This window comes from Leucoraja erinacea, chromosome 16 (genome assembly GCF_028641065.1).
Source record: "Leucoraja erinacea ecotype New England chromosome 16, Leri_hhj_1, whole genome shotgun sequence".
Taxonomy (NCBI): Eukaryota; Metazoa; Chordata; class Chondrichthyes; order Rajiformes; family Rajidae; genus Leucoraja; species Leucoraja erinaceus.
The window spans coordinates 21,716,710-21,737,885 of NC_073392.1; the positions used below are offsets into that span (position 1 = coordinate 21,716,710).

Genomic DNA, 21,176 nt, shown 5'->3' on the forward strand with positions numbered 1-21,176 from the left:
ATTGTGGGATAGTTTTGTCTGCAAATTTACAAAATGCATTCAAGCAAAGATTAAAAATATACTGGATTCACATTTGAAGCAACATAGAAGATTGGTACAGCTGTGGAAACAATGCCAGAGAATATGAGGACATTATTTTCACTGAAGAAGGAATGCATGCTGAGTAAAATGATTACTGTGCTGATGCCTTCTTCCTGAGGTTGGTGACCCAGGACTACAATGGGCCATGTCCTCCCATACCAATCCTACCCCCTCCACCCAAAGGATTTGTGCTCCTCCACCCCACACTCAAGGGTTTATCCCCTTCTACCCTACTGTAAAGGGTTTCTCGCCCTTGACTGCATCACTAAAGAATCCAAATGCCTCCACCCCTACCCTGAGAATGTTTATACCCCTCAAAACAACTCAAGGTGATTTATACAGAAATTGAGGGTATATACCCCTCTCCCCTTTACTAAAGGGTTTCTATCCCTCTATGCCAACAAAGGGTTTATAACCCACCATCGGTGTTTGTCCCCCTACTTCCCACACTGGGGGGGTATCACCTCTCTACTCCACCCCTTTGGAGGATTAATGCACCTCAACACTGCAGGAGTGCTTATACCCCTGTCCCCAATGATATTATGGAGTAAATACATCTCTACTACAATAGAGCATTTATATCTCGCTATCCTATTTATGGGCTTATACGCCTCTGTTTGACCCTGAGAAGGTTTATACTCCCTAATCCTCACCAGAGAATGTATAATCTTCTACCTCATTCCAGAGCGTTTATATCCCTCTACACTGTAGAAGGTTTAAACCCCTCTACCCAATCCCAGAAAAATGATGTTCTCTCCCACCGATGGGTCCCACCCCAACTAGTGTGATAAATACCCTTCTACCTCACTAGAGGGTTAATTATCTCTACTCCACCACTAAGTTTGGGAGATGAATTCCCCACTAGTTTAAGGGTTATGCTCCTCAGCCCTCTGCTATTAGTGGGTTAGTATCCCTGTCCTCCTTATAGGGTTAATACCACTCCACTCCACCACAACCCTAGGATTTATACCTCATGTGCAGTGTACATCTCCCTCTACTATAGGGCTGATCTCCAAACCCCTACTCAGACCCCATTAGAGGATTAATAACCATCTACCTCAACATTAAGGTGTTTATCCCCATTATCCCGTTCTAGAGCATTTATACCCCTCGACTCCCTACTGCAGGGTTTAGACCCCACACTCCATACAGGGTTAATAACTCTCTATCCCACCACCACTAGAACCACTACAAGGTTTTAGCCCCTCATGCCCCACATGATTTTACCACTCTCTGGAGAATTGTACACCTCTCCCCCCAGTAAAGGGCCTATCCTCACCTACCCACACTACAAGTGGATTTACCTCTCTCTTCCCCCCCATTGATTTATCCCCCTCTACACTCCCAGTAGTAGATGATTAAGGGAGACACAGAAAATGCAGATGCTGGAATATTAAGCTGAACCCAGTGCCGCAGGACAGGTTTATACCCCTATTGTCCTCCGCTGGAGGAATTATATTCAACCTCACTGAAGGTTTATACTGTACCCCCAGTGGAGGGTTTATACCTTTTTCATATCATCATTACCCTTCATTAGTGCGAGGGCTCAGCTAATGCCCCTCCATTCTCATTCTCAGACACTGGAGCTGATCTACTCCTCTCTTCGAAGCCTATTTAACTGAAGGCTGGTTTGAAGCCCCACTGACCCCACTCGATGATGTTGGGGTGTGACACCATTCTGCTGCTTCCCTTCATAAACTCCACATGGAACAGTGTTTGTGATATGGGGCTTGGGTTGGGGCAGGGTAAGTTCCTTTACTTCCAGCATCCTTCTCCAGGAAATCTTCCCCAGGAGCTGTGACACCACCGAGGTCAGGTTCTTTTAGTTGAGCAGCCCAAAATGCTTGGAACTATGTCACAAAAGGTCTATACTGACGAGGAGCAGGGCGTGGCTCCTCCATTCTTGGCTTCCACCTACTCACGGCAGCATGAGGGTAATTCTCTGCTTCAGGAGACCTGTCCCTCTGGATTTCAGGGGAAAATAGGACATGAAGCACAAGCTTATCTTTTATCTCCAACTAAAGATACACCGTTGATCCCAGAGCAGTTAGTTAGAGATAAATATCACACCAGGCCCACCTGAGGCTTCATATCCACCCTCACCCTCCCCACCCTGTTTTCTCTCGCCCCGAACACGCTCACCATTGTGCACAGCTCTTGGTCTATTCTAATCTCTTCCTGTTGGTCTGGTATCTATTTTCAGCATAGTGACAAAATAAAGAAGGAATCAGTCCTAGCTCGGGGCACGTCAACATGGTTGGTCTAAACTCATGAAAATTGTGCCCCTGAGCAAACAAATTGGCAATGTTTGCACGCGGGATTCCACAATGGCGCCTGTCTCAGTCTGGACTTTGAACTAGCTTTGACATTGTAAGCACATTCTACCGGTTGCAGTGTCGAGTGTGGTGCAGAATTAATTCTAAAAATACATTCTAAAAATAAGAATAGTTGACAAAACAAAATCATCTTAGACCAAAGAGTGTTGAGACTTTCATCCAAATCAGGAGCACACTAGGCAGTAGATCAAACTGTCATAATTCTAATTGTTATAAGATATCCAAATCTAAATGAAGTTCCTCTCTAACCAGGTTTCTCCCCAGATGTGACAAGAAGATACCTCAATAACGTGTGGCAACAAAGATACATCAACAAAATGAGATATTCCCTCTTCTTCAACACCTTGGAGCTGGTGATAGGCTTTGGCCTCAGGTAGTGACATACTTGTGCCTAGTCCACAGGGGTGCGCTATAGGCGGAGGCCATCTGCTCCATGTTGAGAGTGATCCAGACTTAAAGTTCCCTATGAGTCATAACCTCGGAAACATCTGAAGAGAGTGATAAAAAAGACTGCGTTAAAAAAAAGACGTTAGTGAAAAACATAATTGGAAAATATGTCAACGATAGTGCATGAGGCGGTCCATAGTTTTCTGTTGGTGAGATAGAATTATGGTTGTGATGTGTATTCAAGGACTTGATAGTGATAGGATAATAGTTGTTCCTGACCTCCTGTATAGCTTCTCCCTCACCTCCATCTAGCGACACAGTGGTCCTTTAAGGTCCTTTCAGGTGAGACAAAGGATCACGTGCACCTCCTCTAACCTAATTTACTGCATCTGCATCCGAAAGATCTGAATGACAAATAAAGGAATCTAATCTATCTAATCTCCCGTACATCGGCAAGACCAAGCATAGACTCAGCAACTATTTCACGGAACACTTGCGGAACACTTGCTAGGGCCTACCGGATCTCTGGTTGCTAATTATTTTAATTCCTCTTCCCAACCCCATACTAACCTTTCTATCCTGGGCCTCCTCCAGTGTCACAGTGAGGCCACACACAAACTGGAAGAACAGCATCTGATATCCTGCTTGGGTACATTGAATTCTCCAATTTTAGGTAACTACCAAACCCCCCACCAACCTTCTCACCAGTGCTCTCTCCCTCCCCTGTACCGCTCCTGGATTTGCACCTATTTCTCCGCTCCCCCCATTCCTTCCTCTAGCTTCTGAATCCTGTAACCACAACCTACCTGCTAGGCATTGTCCGTGGCTCTCCTCTTTTCCAGCTTTCTTTCTCCCTCCCTGCCCCAATCAGTCTGAAGAAGGATCCTGACCCAAAATATCACCTATCCATGGTCACCAGAGATGCTGCCTAACGCACTGAGTTACTCCAGCACTTTGCGTCTTTACTTGTTCCTGAACCTGGTTGTGTGGGACTTCAGACTCGGTAATTACTGCTCAATGGTAGCAGCAAGAGGGCATGTGGCTATATGGCCAAGTATGATCAGTCATGTTTGATGGGCTGTCAAGAACTTATTATGTATTATCATTCAAAATAAGTGTGTGTATATATATACGTTTGTGTTTGGATGCATGTTTATTTTTTGTGTGTACATATATAGGTATGTATATGCGCAAGCATGTGTTTGGATATGTATATGTCTGTATTTCTTCTATGTCTCTACAGTACATTCAGAAAGTATTCAGACCCCTTCACTTTTTCCACATTTTGTTACGTTACAGCCTTATTTTAAAATGGACTAAAACATTTTTTCTTCTCATCAATCTACACACAATACCCCAGAATGAAGAAATAAAACAGGTGTTTAGAAATTTTTGCAAAGTAATTCAAAATAAATAACTGAAATATCACATTTACATAAGTATTCAGACCCTTTCCTATGACACTCAAAATTGAGCTTAGGTTCATCCTGTTTCCATTGATTATCCTTGAGATGTTTCTACAACCTGATTAGAGTCCACCAGTGGTAAATTAAATTGATTGGACATGATTTGGATAGGCACACACCTGTCTATACAAGGTCCCACAGTTCACAGTGCATGTCAGAGCAAAAACCAAGCCATGAAGACGAAGGAATTGCCCGGAGACTTCCGAGACAGGATTGTGTCGAGACACAGATCTGGGGAAGGGTATATAACAATTTCTGCAGCATAGCACGTTCCGAAGACCACAGTGGCCTCCGTCATTCTAAATGGAAGAACTTTGGAACCACCAGGACTCTTCATAGAGTTGGCTGCCCGGCCAAATTGAGCAATCGCGGGAGAAGGGCCTTGGTCAGGGAGGTGACCAAGAACCTGATGGTCACTCTGACAGAGCTCCCGAGTTCCTCTGTGGAGATGGGAGAACCTTCCAGAAGCACAAATATATTTGCGGCACTGCACCAATCAGGCCTGTATGGTAGAGTGGCCGGACGGAAGCCACTCCTCAGTAAAAGGCACATGACAGCCTGCTTGGAGTTGGCCAAAAGGGTTGTCTTCTTTGGTGCTCTGGTCTGATAAAACCAAGATTGAACTCTTTGGCATGAATGCCAAGCGTCACGTCTGGAGGAAACTAGGCACCACTCATCACCTGGCCAATACTATACCTACGGTGAAGCATGGTGGTGGCAGCATCATGCTGTGGGGATGTTTTTCAGCGGCAGGAACTGCGAGACTAGTCAGGATCGAGGGAAAGATGAATGGAGCAAAGTGCAGTGAGATCCTTGATGAAAACCTGCTCCAGAGTGTTCTGGACCTCAGACTGGCGTGGAGGTTCACCTTCCAACATGACAATGACCCAAAGCACACAGCAAAGACAACACAGGAGTGGCTTTGTGACAAGTCAGTGAATATCCTTGAGTGGCCCAGCCAGGGCCAGGACTTGAACCTGATCGAACATCTCTGGAGGGACCTGAAAATAGTGCATCGATGTCAAGTCAAGTCAAGTCAAGTTTAAGGTTCCCCACCCAACCTGACAGCTTGAGAGGATCTGCAGAGAAGAATGGGAGAAATTACCCAAGCTTGCAGCTTCATAGCCAAGAAGACTTGAGGCTGCAATCGCTGCCAAAGGTGCCTCAACAAAATACTGAGTAAAGGGTCTGAATACTTTTGTAAGTGTGATATTTAAGTTCTTTTTTTTTTAATTAGTTTGCAAAAATTTCTAAACACCTATTTTTTCTTTTTTATTATGGGGTACTTTGTGTAGATTGATGATTAAAAAAAATCAATTTTAGAATAAGGCTGTAACATAATAAAATGTGGAGAAAGTGAAGGGGTCTGAATACTTTCTGAATGCAGTGCCTGTTCGTGTGGCCAGTATTTTGCTTTTTACATTTTAGTATCACCGGACTTTCTGCCTGAACTTGTTAACATGGCGTTACTTCATTCCCTACTTGTACTTGTTTGCCTGATTTTACTGCACGTTCTGTGTATACCTGTTGGATCATGTTATTCTGTGTCTGTATTTGTTCACCTGGTGTTTATTAGGTGAACATATACGAACGAGCACAATGTCCACAGGCACGGTCCATCTATCCTTGTCATAATGATTTTCTCTAAATGCACTTTTTGCACACATTCCTTCATTACTCTGCCTGTTCAAATACTCTTGCTTGGCGACCATACTTTTGTCATTAACACCAAGGTAGAGGGTAAAGCCAATTATTGCCTTTCTCAGGTTCTCTGTTAACATTGCTCACGCCACCCAAGCTGCAATGAGAAATGCTGTGCTGCTTGCACAACTTCCTACTGCTGGGTTCTGGCGCCATCTGCAGCTTTATCAAAGAACTGTCCTATTGAGCTGATTTTTTTTCTGCTAAGACATAGAACTGCCAACATTCAGCCATTTAAACCTTCCACGTCCATCCTTCCCTCTGGCTTTACATGTCACTCCTTTCTCTCCTTATCTGACATCCTTTTGATCTCGGGTGTTTGATCACCCCACTGCCAATCATTCCCCCCTCACCTATCACTTGCCAGGTTTTGTCCCACCCCACCACATTCCCAGCATTTTTTCCCCTACGTCAATCAGTCTGAAGAAGTGTCCCAACCTGAAATGTTGCCTATCTGGAATGCTGTGTGCCACGGGTGCTATGTGACCCGCTCCAGCACTTTATATTTTACTCAAGATTCCAGCAGCTTCAGTTCCTTGTGCCTATAAAACAAAATCTTCCAGTCTGCATTGGAATCCAGTGATGGAGGATAGATTTCCTGAAAATAGACCTGGCTCAGGATTTGGGACCCCAGATTGGTTATACTCTTCAAAAATGTCCTTGAATATATTGATATTTAAACACCCCCACTCATAGTGACCGGACTTTATCAACCATCAAATTATGCCAGGGTCAGTTTCTGGGGCAAGATCTCGTTATAGCACTGATGCAGGCTGTGCTCTATTAATACACAAAAGCAGCAAAAGAAAATATGAGTAGGAGTAAGCTGCAGTCTAACAAACTTGTCCTGCTATTCCCAATGTTGATCTGCCCCATGACCAATGTTGATCTGCCCCATGTTTCATCTCTCAGGCCACAGCCTTTGGTTCAGATATCTTCTCCTTAAAACACCTCCATTGATCAAGCCTCATAACGCTCTATGATAGAGGATCCACAATTCACCATCTTCTGTGAGAAGATGTTCCTATGCAATTCAGTTTAAATGATTGCCCTTTTATTTTGTAACTATTCTCCTCATTCAAGACTCAACAGTGGACCATAGGTCAGCATGATCCACCATCCATACACTGGCCAAGTAAGAGTGAACAGGGGATACATTAGACTGCACTTACTTACCAGAACATGGAAGGAGGGCATTCCAACCAACACACTATACCAGCTCCTACCAGGGCGATACTGTCCTTATTATTCTATAACCCTCTAACCTATTCTCATTCACACGTTGGTCAACCTGCCTCAGTTATCTTCACACTCATTTGACACCAAGGGTTAATTTATAGTAGCCATTTTAAAATCTGCACTTTCCCTATAACTGTAAAACTATATTCGGCACCCTGTTTATTTTCTCTTTTGCACCACCTGATGTACACATGTAAGGTATGATTTGCCTGGATAGCCTACAAAACAAAGTCTTTTCACTGTATCTCAATACACTAACAATAATAAACCAATACCAATTAAATTACCAATCCGCACAACTTTAGGAAGTGGAGGACAGCTGGAGAACCTGCAGAAGACCCAACAGTCATAAGGAAAATGTGCAAACGTACCACAGACTGCATCCAAGGTCAGGATCAAATCCAGGTCCCATGACCTGTAAGGCAGCAGCACTAACTGTGGCACCACCATGCCAGGGCACCTAATCGGCAAGACTTGACTCAATGTTATGCCAAATAAAACTCAAGAAGCACAATTAGCTGGCGGAAATTGACAGACACAGCAGCACTGTTTGTACCACCTCTCCCACTGTATCTCCCTGCAGCCTGTAACCTACGTATATTCTCAGATGCCTGCCAACTTTCCTTTGGGTATTTTGTCATTTTATTTTATATTAATTAGTGATTTACAGTGGTCAATGAACCTACCAGCACATCTTTGGGATTTGAGAGGATACTGGAGCACCTGGAGAACCAAAGGCAGTCCCAACAACATAGAATCCAAGATTTCCCTAAGACTGAGGTTAATATATCAGAGACATTACCGAACACAGTCGGTGATCATCAGTCAGAAATACTCTATACTTATTGGGCACTATTGGTTATCCAGAGCCAGTGTGGATCGGGATGTGAAATTTCTGACCCATACTCTCAGAATACCTGGTTTTCCACGACCAATTTAAAAACAGGCCCGGAAAATCCAGCCATTTGTTGCATAAGTGTAAGAAAACTGCACGCTGTTCACCAAACCATGAAAAAATGCAGCAGGTAAGAATTTCATTGTTCCAGTCCCTGTGTTTATGATAATTAAACACTCTTGTCTCTTGACTTGTTCCATGAACTCTGCCATGTGTACTGAGGTACAGTGAAAAGCTTTTTATTGCATGCTATCCAGTCAGTGAAAAGACTACACATGGAAACAATCAAGCCACCCACAGTGTACAGATACAAGATAAAGGGAATAACATTTAGTGCAAGATAAAGTGCAGTAAAGTCAGATTAAAGATAGTTTGAGGGTCTAATGTGGTAGATAGCAGGTCAGACTACTCTCTAGTTGGTGATAGGATGGTCAATTGCCTAATAACAGCTGCAAAGAAACTGTTCCTGAATCTGGAGGTATGTGTTTTTATACTTCTGTACCTCTAGTCTGATGGGAGAGGGGAGAAGAGGGAGTGACCAGATTATGCTGGTGGCTTTGCCAATCCAGCATGAAGTGCAGATCGAGTCAATGGAAGGGAGGTTAGTTTGCGTGATAGTCTGGGTTACGTCCACACATCTCTGCAATTCCTTGTGGTCTTGGATGGAGCTATTCCCAAACCATGTTGTGATGCATGCCAATAAAATGCTTTCTATGTAGGTTGGTGGGGGTTAGTGGGAACATGCCAAACTTCCTAAGCCTTCTAAAAATCTAGAGGTATCTGATAATATTTACTCATAGTCATACAGCGTGGAAACAGACCCTTCGGCCCATGCTGACCAACATGCCCCATCCATATCAGTCCCATCTGTCCGTGCTTGGCCCATAGCCCTCTAAACCTATCCCATCCATGTACCTGTCCAAATGTCTCTTAAACATAATGATAATACGTGCCTCAACTACCTCCTTTGACAGCTCTTTCCATATACCCACCACCATTTGTGTAAAAAATGGTACCCCCTGAGGTCCCTATTAAATCTCACCTTAAACTACGTCCTCTGCTTCTCGATTCCCCTACTCTAGGCAAAAGACTCTCTGTGTTTGCCTAATCTATTCCGGTCATGATCTTGTACACCTCTATAAGATCACTCTCATTCTCCTACGCTCCAAAAAATAAAGTCTTAGCCTGCTCCACCTCTCCATATATTTCAGGCCCTTGTTCTGGCAATGTAAATATTCTCTGCACCTATTCCACCATGACATCTTTCCTATAATATAGTGACCAAAACGCAACACAATACTCTAAATGTGGCCTCATCAACTTACATAGCTGCAACATGACCTCCCAACCTCTATACTCAATACTCTGACTGATGAAGGCCAGTGTACCAAAACCCTTCTTGAACATCCCATCTACCTGTGATGTCACTTTCAAGGAACTATGCACCTGCACTCCTATATCCCTCTGCTCTTCAACACTTCCCAGTGCCCTGCCAATTAACTGTGTAGGTCCTGCCCTGGTTTGACTTCCCAAAATGCAACACCTCGCACTTCTTCTTCTTCTTTGGAGTTTTACGGCAGCCGGCATCCGCAATGTTGCATTGCTGCCACCTTCTGGCTTCATTCCACAGTACTCATGTCTTTATATTAGATCCTTTTTATAAGCCCAGAGGCCCTCAAGAAATCAAACAACAACTTTATTCCTTTTCCTTTCCCTCCACACTCTAGAATGTTCTTTACTGATATTTCTGTCAATCCAATTTTCCTAATTTCAATGATCATAAATCCTCTTTCTGTCTCATATCTCCTACATGCAACTAGGGCATGCTGAACTGTTTCTGGTTGATGGCATTCCTCACACAGCCCAGTAGGGTATTTTCCCAATATTTTTAATGTGTTGTTCAGGTGAGTCCTATCCTCAATTTGTTAATACTACCTGTTCCCTCCTGTTCCCCCCTCTTCTTGCTGTAATGCCCACTCTATTTTGTAGCGAATAGAGGTGTCTCCCCTTTGTTTCCTGTTCCCAGTATTGTTGCCACTCCTGATTTATTTTTTTCCGCACAATGTGTTTTCCTTCAGATTTGGATAGTTGTAAGTTTACCTCTATGTTTCTTTTTTTTAACAGCCTCCTTTGCCAATTTATCCACCTTTTCATTCCCTAGAACACCAATGTGTGCTGGGACCCACAACAAAGTCACGTCACTGCCCCTCCTTGTCACTTGGCTTAATAGTAGCAGGATTTCATAAACTAAGTCAGGCCGCCTATGGGATGCACCAGACCCAATACTCTGGATTGCAGATAATGAGTCGCTTAATATTATTACTTTACATGGTTGCACCTGTTCCATCCACCGAACTGCCATCAAAATAGCGTACAGTTTCACTGTATATACTGTCAAACAGTTGTTTGTTCTTTTGTAAAGCTCAACATTCATCCCCTGGACTACCACAGCCGCCCCTGTTGTTTCAGCTACTGGATCCTTTGATCCATCGGTGAAAATGAAGAGGTGTTCCCTGTATCTATTATCTATATGGCTATGATATTCTGTCTTTAGGTCTGAATTTTTGTTCCTCCTTTTTGCCTCCCATATCTCCAGATCAACTTTTGGGATGTTCAGTAACCATATTGGCACAGATGGCCACCACCTCGCACTTCTCTGTTAAACTCCATTAAGCATTCCTCAGCCCACCTGCCCAACCAATCAAGATCCTCTGCAATTTCTGACAGCCATCTTTGCTATCTACAATGGCACCTACTTTAGTGTCAGCTGCAAACTTGCTAATCGTGCCTTGTATGCTCTTATCTAAATCATTGATATAAATGACAAACAGCAGGGGTAAGGGGTAATAAGTAGTTTAGAGGGTATTCGAGGGGGACTTCTTCCATCACAAGTGGTGAATTTCTGGAATACATTGTATAGAAGAGTGGTGGAGGCAGCGTTGCTAACAGCATTTAAGAGGAGTCTGGAGGAACACTTGAATTGCCAAGGCATTGAAGGCTACTGGCCAAGTGCTGGAAGATGGGATATGGCCATGGTGGACCAAGTGGTCAGTTTCCATACTGTGTGACTGTTTATCTGGTCTTTGGTCTCCCCTCCACTTCCTCCACTCCACAGAAAGCCTATTTATTGTTAATGGTTTATTATTGTAATGTGTACAGAAATACCATGAAAAAGTTTGTTTTGCATGCTATCCAGTCAAAACATACTACAATCAAATAATACACAAGTACAACAGGTAGTGCAAAAGAGAACAGCGTACAGAATATAGTGTTAGAGCTACTGAGAAAGTGCAGATAATAATGATTCAATGGCTGCAGCGATGTAGATTGGCATATCAGGACTTCACCCCTAGCTCTCTCTCTGTAAGTGAGATGCTCCATCCTAGGCAACAATTTGGTGTATTTCCTCTGTATCCTCTCCAATGCAATTGCAACCTTCCCATCATGTGGCAACCAGTAGCACGCACAGTACTCCAATTGTGCTCTAATAAGGTTGTACAGTTATCTTGTTGCTCTGTAGAAATAAGGAACTGCAGATGGTGGTTTATACCAAAAATAGACACAAAGTGCTGGAGTATCTCAGTGGATCAGGCAACATCTCTGGTGAAAAAGGATGGGTGACGTTTTGGCTCGGGACTCTTCTACAGACTGAAAGTAGGGGTGGTAGGGGGAGAGCTGGTGCGAAAAGACCAGGACAAATCACAAATTACCTCGGGTAGGGCAGTAAACCCATTGTTGGCTAGGGAAGGTGTGATCTCTAGAGGAAAACAATGCAGAGAACTGTGGAACTGGTAAAACAACTAGGGTGGAGGAAGGGGGGAGGGGTGTAGGAGGAAATTACCTAAAATTAGAGAATTCTGACGATGGGGGTTCTATATTTAAAAGGGTGTAATACAGACATGATATTAATTTGTTTGAATCCGAGTTTCTATTCATACATTCGTCTGGCAACAAAGATTGATAGTCTTGGGTATATGATTACAGATAGTCTCGTATTTGAAGGTATCTAAAATATTGACTACCGTTCAGCTGATATTTCGACTGTAATTCTTGAAATGAGAGAAGAGTTCCCATCTCATAAAGATCTCCAAGTTTTGTAATTCCTAATCTTTCCCAATGTGTGAACGTTTTGTCTAAAAAAGATGGCTTGAACGAAGGGTTGTTGGCAATTGGTGAGAGAAGACATACATTTCTCAGATTAAGGGTTGACTTCACTTGTTTCCAGATTCGTAGGGTACTGTGGATAATCAGATTTTTCTCATATAGTTTTTTCTTCAAATTTATTGGAGAGAGAAGAATCGCGCCTATGTTAAAAGGCGAGCCATCCTCTCTCTCCATTATTAACCATTTTACCCGTTGGCATGTGTTGTCCAACCAATAGATTACGTTTTTAATATTCATTGCCCAATAATAGTATAAAAAATTGGGGAAAGCCAGTCCACCAATTTTTCTGGGTTTACATAGATGTCGTTTATGGATTCTTTGTGTTTTATAATCCCAAATAAAGTTTGTGATCAGAGTCGAGTTTTTAAAAAAAATGTTTCGGAAGATAAATCGGTATTGATTGAAATGTACAGGATTTTTTGGGTGGAAGATCATCTTTATGGCATTTATTCTGCCTATGAGAGACATCGGAAGCGTTTTCCAAAATTGAGTAAGGGCATTTAGTTTGGTAATTAAAGGATGAAAGTTTGCTTGAAATAGAGAAGTGTATTTTCTAGTTACGTGAACTCCAAGATATTTAAATTTTTCCGTAGCAATTCTGAAAGGGAATTTTAGGAGATGTATCGGCTCTTGGTGTTTTATTGACGTAATTTCACTTTTGTTCCAATTTATTCTACATCCTGAAAAGGAACCGAATTCCTCTATAAGATTTAATATATTTGGAATGCTAACTTGAGAGTTGGTGATATAGAGTAATACATCATCTGCATATAATGATGACCATGCTGTCTCTACTGCTTTAAAATGCCTTCTTTCCAAGTACTGATCCAATTAATTTATTAATGTTACTTTTGAAATTGCTTTCACCAATCTTTTACGGATTGCTTTAAGATCAAAACAATTCCCTGTTGAACTAATTTTTATGTTATTCCTACCCTTTATCTATCTTCTCTACCTACTTTATCCAAACTCTTCATGATTATAAACAGAGCCATTACCTCACTTGTGACCCAGGTTCAATCCTGACCTAGTCATCCTCTAACTGTGTTAGTTTAGTTTAGAGATAGGGCAAGGAAACAGGCTCTTCGGCCCACAGAATCCACGCTGACCATCGATTACCCTTTTACACTAGATCTATGTATTCCTACTTTTGCGTCCACTCCCTATACACTAGGAAAAATTTACAACAGCCAATTATCCCACAAACCTACACGTCTTTGGAATGTGGGAAGAAACTGAGACACCCAGAGGAAACCCTGTGGTCACAGGGAGAAGGTAGACCCAAACTGCTGGAGTAACTCAGCAGGCCAGGCAGCATCTCTGGAGAGAAGGAATGGGTGACATTTCAGGTCGAGACCCTTCTGCAGACTGATGTCAAGGGAGTGGGCCGTACAGAGATGAAATGTAGTCGGAAACAGTAAGACTGGTAGGAGAACCTAGAAAGGGGAGGAGATGGAGGGGGAGGGAAAGCAAGGGCTACTTTAAGTTAGAGAAGTCAATGTTCATACTGCTGGGATGCAAGCTACCCAAATGAAATATGAGGTGCTGTTCCTCTAATTTGTGCTGGGCCTCACTCTGACAAAGTGGCCCAGGACAGAAAAGTCAGTGTGGGAATGGGAGGGGGAGTTAGTGTTGAGCAATCGGGAGATCAGAAAGGTTTAGGCGGACCGAGCAGAGGTGTTCAGTGAAATGATCGCCAAGCCTGAGCGCTTGGTCTGACCGATATACAGGAGTTCACACCTGGAACACAGATACACTAGATGAGGTTGGAGGAGGTGCAAGTGAACCACTGCCTCACCTGATAAGACTGCCGGTGTCCTTGGACGGAGTCGAGGGGGGGAGATATAGGGACAGGTGTTGCATCTCCTGCGATTGCTGGGGAAAATACATGGGGAGGGGGTGGTTTGGGTGGGAAGGGATGAGTTGACCAGGGAGTTGCGGAGGGAACGTCTCTGCGGAAAGCAGAAAGGGGTGGAGATGGGAAGATGTGGCTAGTAGTGGGATCCCGTTGGAGGTGGCAAAAATGTTGGAGGATTATGTGCTGTACGTGACGCTGATGGGGTGGAAGGTGAGGACAAGGGGGACTGTCTTTCTTACGAATGGGGGGAGGGGGAGCAAGAGTGGACCTTTTTGTTACGAATGGGGAGAGTGGAGCTCTTTGTTATGAATGGGGAGAGGGGGAGAGGGGGAGCAAGTGCGGGGAGCAAGAACAGGGTGAACATGTTTTCTCCAGGTGCTTCAGTTTCCCCCCACATCCCAAAGGTATGAGGATTGATAGGTTCATTGCCCCTTTAAATAGCCCCTAGTATGTAGATGAGTGGTTGACCATCTCTGATTCCCCCTTATCCTTAACGTGGGGGTTCTCCTTGATGAGAATGTCCCCCTTATCCTTAATTACTTCCTCCCCAAAAGAAACAATCTTCCTGCATCAAATTCACGAAACAGATCCCCTCATTTTCCCACTCTAGAGAGTATAAACCAAGTCTATCCAGTCTTTCTTCAAATCAGTCCTGCTGAATCCATTCTTCAGTTTCCCCCCACATCCCAAAGGTATGAGGATTGATAGGTTCATTGCCCCTTTAAATAGCCCCTAGTAGATGAGTGGTTGAATCTGGGGGGTGTTGATGAGAATGTGGGGAATAATTACTTCCTAAAAGAAAACCAATCAAATTCACGAAACACATTTTCCCAAGCACAAAATCATGCTGAATATTCTTAATCAATCCCTGTCTTTCCAAATGGATGTGCATTTTATCCCTCAGAATCCTCTCCAGTAACAGTTCATGTCATCTGCAAAATTACTAATTATATTTCCTATGTTCACATCTGAATTGATAATATTTATAACAAATGGTACGGTCCCAACACAGATCCATATGATACCCCACAGGCACAAGCTTCTAATCTTACAATCCACCCTGAACAATCACCCCATGCTTCCTATCACTCATCGAATTTTGAATCGAATTTGCAACTTGCTTTGTATCCCATGGGCTCTAAAGTTTTCAACCAGTTTTCTGACCGTGTCAAAGGCCATATGGTCTTCATCGTTACAAACGATGAATGTTTCGCCCTAACAGCACACTGAAAATCTTTGATTAATCCTTTCCTTTCCAAATATATATTAATTCTGTCTCAGAATGTTTTTACAGATAACTTTTCTATCACTGATGTATGTTTGTGTCGCAGGCCTGTAATTACTTGCCGCTTCTTTCCTGCCCTTCTTATATAAAGGTACCACGGTCTCTTGAAGTCTATCAACTTTCCCTTCACAGTTTCCATCTTCAAGTTATGTACCATCTGTAAAATTACCCAAGGCATTCAGGTTAATCGTACAAGATACAGTGGATCTAGTGCCAACACTGAGGAATTCTCCAAGACTAATGATAACTGTTAACTCTTGCTACTCTCTCAACTGACAGAGTCTGAGCATTTCCAGCATCATGTGCTTTTATTTCAGATCTCAGGAGGCGGGTGACTTTTATTTTCTTTCATTGCCACTCTCACATCCTTGTGATTTTATTATTTTTCGACCCATGCTGCTGCAACCCATGTCATTAAATCCCTTCGATCTCGATTACAAACCTATTATGTGTTACTTCATCGAACACCTTTTAAAAGTCATGTACAAATCAACAGTAATTCTCTGATAGTTCATTAAACCTCTACGATTTGGCACTAATTCCATTTAACAATTCCACGCTGGCTTTCTCCAGTGAGTTAGTTCACGTTGAAGTGAATACAAATTTCGATTTCTTAGTCTGAAGAAGGGCCTCGACCCGAAAACAACGAATCTCACTGTGACATGTCACATGTGATAATAAAGTATCATTCATTCATTCATGCATCGATTCCTTTTCTCCACAGATGCTGCCTGACCCCCAGAGTTACTCAAGCATTTTGTGTCTATCTTCGGTTTAAACCAACATCTGCAGTTCCGTCCTACACATAGTGTACCCTCTCAGCAGGTCCGCCGTTGTTGCGAGGCCCGTAGAAACGGGTCCTACCCAAAGATACTAGAGGAGCTAATCTTTGGTCCTACCCACCCGGAGGGGTGACGTTCACCAAAGCTGCGTGCCTGGAGCGTCACCGCGTCCGCATGAGGTACGCAGGAAGCGGTGACCTGGAGCGCAGAGAGGGGTGGAGGGGAAGCGGCGCGCATTCTTCAGGCGGAGAGGGGGGTGATGGGGTTCCTCTGATAATATGGCGGCCGGGGATCTCAGACCGTAAGCGACAGTTGCGCGGGCGCTTTTGTGCCGGGCTGGACCACGGCGGTTCGCCTTGGATCTGGGGGACCCGTTGGCCGCTTGGCGGCGGCGGCGCCGGCCTGATTACTGAGAGGAGGTGTGTGTGTAGGGGGGGTAGGAGAAGGGGAGGAGGGGTTGGCGGCCTAGCGCGGGCGCGGGCTGAGGAGAAGCCTGAGAGTGGGTGGGAGGAGGAGGAGGAGGAGGAGGTGGAGGGGGCGGCGGGGGCGGGCCATGAAGAGACAGAGCGAGCGCGACTCGAGCCCGGGGTCGGCCCCAGGTAGCGGGCCCGGCAGCAGGTCGGCCAAACGAGCTAGGGAGAGGGACCGGGAACGAGAGCGGGAGTGCCGGGGCGGGCGGGAGGAGTGCGATGGGAACCGAGGAGGAGGAGGAGGAGGCGGTGGCGGCGTAGGCAACTACCATAAGGCCGCGCTGAGCGCCAAACATCCGGGCCGGAGTAGAAGTAGGAGCCGGGATAGGCCAGCGGGTGGAGGAGCGGGAGAAAAGTCGAATAGCAATAGCCGTAGGGAGGACAGGGGGGACCACCATCACCACCATCACGAGCCCACCAGGTTGCCTACTGCCAGGACCAGTTCGGCGCAGAAAAGTAAAGGGGACAACAGCAGGCCTACAGGCCTGGAGTACAAGACCCTGGTGGTCAGCAACCTGGGGTCTCAGCTGACGGATGAGGCAGTGGAGGATGGCCTCTTCCACGAGTTCAAGAAGTTTGGAGAGGTGAGCGTCAACGCTACCCACACGCCCGAGGGGGGCCGACTGGCATACGTACACTTTCGGCACCACGAGGACGCCAAGGAAGCGAGGCATGCCAAGGGCCGACTGGTGCTTTATGACCGGCCCCTTAAAATCGAGCCTGTGTACCCCAAAAGGAGGAGCTGCACTCCACCGGAGGTGAACTATGTACCCATCCACACTGGGTACCAGTATCGGCAGCGCTCTTTGTCACCTGGCGCATGTGCACTCAGAGATCAGAGGACGAGACATGCCAATTATCCTATTGAAGTGGTACCACTGCCAAGGGAGCGTGAGCGGTCGTTAGATTATTATGGTTTATATGATGAACGTGGACGAGCCTTCAGCTACCCGGTGCAGGAAGACGATTTGATGCCTGAGGATGATAAGCGGGCCACCCGGAATTTGTTTATTGGCAACTTGGACCACAACATCTCAGAGAGTGATTTGCGCCGTGCTTTTGAGAAGTACGGTATCATCGAAGAAGTAGTTATTAAGCGCCCGCCAAGGGGGCAAGGAGGTGCATACGGGTTCTTAAAATTTCAGAATTTGGACATGGCGCACCGGGCCAAGGTGGCCATGTCAGGCCGTATGATCGGCAGGAACCATGTAAAAATTGGATATGGCAAAGCCAACCCAACGACTCGCTTGTGGGTGGGTGGTTTGGGGCCTCTGACGTCACTAGCTGCACTAGCCAGGGAGTTTGACCGCTTTGGCAGCATTCGGACCATTGACTACGTGAAAGGCGACAGCTTTGCGTACATACAGTATGAGAGTTTAGATGCCGCCCAGGCTGCCTGTGCACAGATGCGAGGCTTTCCTCTGGGGGGGCCCGATCGTCGATTGAGGGTTGATTTTGCCAAGGTTGAAGATGTACGCTACCAACAGCCTTACCCCCAGGCACCACTGCCCATGCATTATGAGCTTCTACCAGACGGGTACAGTCGTCACCGAAGCCTGGAGCGAGAGGCCCGAGCCCGCGAACGAACCCCGCCACTGCCCCCATTTCACGAACGGGACAGGAACTTTTCCGATGGCGACTGGAGCAGCCCAGCCAAGGCTCTGGATCGTCGCAACAATGCCGATGGCTACAATGCCTCGGTCCGCAGCCGCAGCAGAGATCGTTGGCCGAGCGAGCGAGAGAACGACCGCAGTTCTGCGGCTACCAAACCATGGGATGAGCGACGGAAACGCCGGAGCCTCTCCAATGATCGTGCCCGGCCTGTCCATTCACCCTTCGAGGAACGGGTGAGAGCAAAGCCACGGGGCTCATTGGAGCCAAGTCCAGACAAGCGGAACAGGGACAGCAGGGTGGCAGATGGGGTGGTTGACAAGGAGCCGATCTCTGCTTCTGCGCCAGAGGATCGTCGCCCGCCCCTCGAGGAAAAATTGCTCCAGGATGCTCATGAACCAGTGCAACATAAAAAGAAAGACAGTGAACGTAATCACAGAACTATTGAGATTGATGTAGAGACTAAAGCTAGTATTGAGGCTCCAAAAGTTGAGTCCAAGAAACCAGCCAATTTGTTGGAGTTTGCCCAGGCACTGTCACTGGCCTGGAACGGTGTCCTTGTACTAAAAAATAGTTGTTTTCCAACAAACATGTTCACACTAGAGGGTGACGCTGCAATCACCCTTGCCCTCCTAAAGGACTCTGCAACAGGTGCCAAAGTGTCTCAGCTGAAGATCGCACAGCGTCTCCGCCTAGACCAACCCAAATTGGATGAGGTGACCCGTCGCATCAAGCAGGGCAGCCCTGATGGCTATGCTGTTCTGCTTGCTGTGCAAGCCCCCCAGGGGGCTGAGGGCGGTGACGGGGCAGTGGCAGTTGAACCTGGCCTCCAACAACGGCTCTTGCGGAATCTGGTGTCCTACTTGAAACAGAAGCAGGCGGCGGGGGTGATCAGTTTGCCCATTGGTGGGGTGAAGGACAAGGACAACACTGGCATGCTGTACGCCTTCCCACCCTGTGTCTTCTCCCAGCAGTTCCTGCAGACGGCAATGAGGACATTGGGGAAAGTGGATGAAGAGCATTTGATTGTGGTAATAGTACGGGACTCGGTCTGAGAGAGCAACAGTGTCGCCGACTCTTTCACGTTGAATAAAGTGTAACTCCTCTTGTTAGGACTGCCAATTCAGTTCAAGTGTCTTTTGGACAATAATTGCTAAACCAAACAAATGTGTGTCTGCACCAGAACTTTTAGTTGTCGAATTCTGTAGTCTGTTTTTACCATTTACCATAATAGTCCTTTTATTCCTTACAAGTGGAATTTTAGGCCAGTGCTGAACTTTGACTTTCATTTGTTTGGTTTTTTTAAAAAAAATGGTTGTATGAAGAAAGTTCTGAATTGTCAGTAAAGCTGCGGCTAACGTTGTATTTTTAATACCGTTCTGTCCTTGACTTTTCTTTCACACTTCCAGCAGGTAAAAATGTAAACTAAGATAGTTAGAAAGTGTAATTTTAAAAAAAAAATGTGGATTTCATTTTTATCCCCCACAAATGTTGTGAAAGGAATTAGCATCAAAGCATTATGAATGCGGGACTGCTAAATACTTAAGGGTTTCAAGAATGTGACCTGTATTGCTTTCTGTAGTGATTTGTTTCTGAAGACTCTTTAACTCTTGGAATTTCTCCCAAATTTTATGTCAACCTTTCCACTTTGTCTTTAAATCCACTTTAATTAATTGTAACCTGTTCCTCCTTAATTATTTTTTTTGTGCCCTTTTTCACCCTAACACAGTTTTCCTTCCCACGTGATATTTCACACCATTCCATCCCCTCCACAGTTGCACATTACTTCTCACTTTAGCTCGATATACAAATGTACTGCTCTACACTATTTGAGTTTACTGTTGGTCTCTTGTATGTGTCCTTTGATACATTCCTCTCTGGTTAAGACCTTACTTCAGGCAACATTCCTTTTTCTGTTATATATAAACCACTTCCCTGTTTTCAAAATATCTCAGCCGAAATATACCACTGGGCGCACTGCTGGCGCAGCGGTAGAGTTTCTGCCTTACAGCGCCAGAGACCTTGGTCCCATTCCGAAACTATATGGAGTTTGTACGTTCTCATAAGAGTGTAGGATAGTGTTAACGTGCAGGGGTCGCTGGTTGGTGCGGACTCGATGGGCCGAATGGCCTTTTTCCGCGCTGTATCTAAACTAAACCAGGCAGCTTTTCTATATTCTCTTCTTCCTCTACACTTTTCCTCTACACACCTGCCTCTATCTCTCTTCCCTGTGATGTTTTTTTTTTTAACTCTAGCCACTCCCCTCTATGCATTAACCTCTTTCCCACCCACCATCCTTCCTTCCATGTTCACCGTTCTGTCACAACTTTTCTCTTGTGTCCTCCTTAAACTATTCCGTTCTGCCTGCATTTACTCCACATCCCTCCATTTGAGGCATATTCATGTGTCTCAAAAAGCCTCTTAAATGCCATGATTATATCTGCTTGTACCACCATCCCTAGTAGCATGTTCTATGCAACTAATAACTAGAAGTTATGTGATAGTCAAATGTTTTCGGTCAAGACCTTACTTCCGGCAAATCCTGATGCAGGGAATCTACTTAAATACTTTGCTTCCACAGATGCTGCCTGACCCGCTGAGTTCTTTCAGAGGTATGCTATTTGCTCTAGATCACAACATCTGTGATTTCTTGTTGCTCCTGTGGATATAGCTTAGCTTGACCAACCTTTCCTCATAAGACAATCAAGGGCGTCCTTGTACACCGGTCACTGAAAGTTGGCTTACAGGTACAGCAGGCAGTGAAGAAAGCTAATGGAATGTTGGCCTTCATAACAAGAGGATTTCAGTACAGGAGTAAAGAGGTTCTTCTGCAGTTGTATAGGGCTCTGGTGAGACCACATCTGGAGTATTGTGTACAGTTTTGGTCGCCTAATTTGAGGA

General features: G+C 45.0%; 1 protein-coding gene across 1 annotated transcript; it reads left to right on the forward strand.

Moving 5' to 3' along the window:
* Positions 1–16,747: 16,747 nt before the first annotated feature.
* Positions 16,748–19,647, forward strand: rbm15b (RNA binding motif protein 15B). The gene has a single exon (XM_055647820.1). It carries the CDS (start codon positions 16,748–16,750, stop codon positions 19,328–19,330), a length of 2,583 nt encoding a protein of 860 aa, XP_055503795.1. The 3' UTR covers positions 19,331–19,647.
* The last annotated feature ends 1,529 nt before the right edge of the window (positions 19,648–21,176 follow it).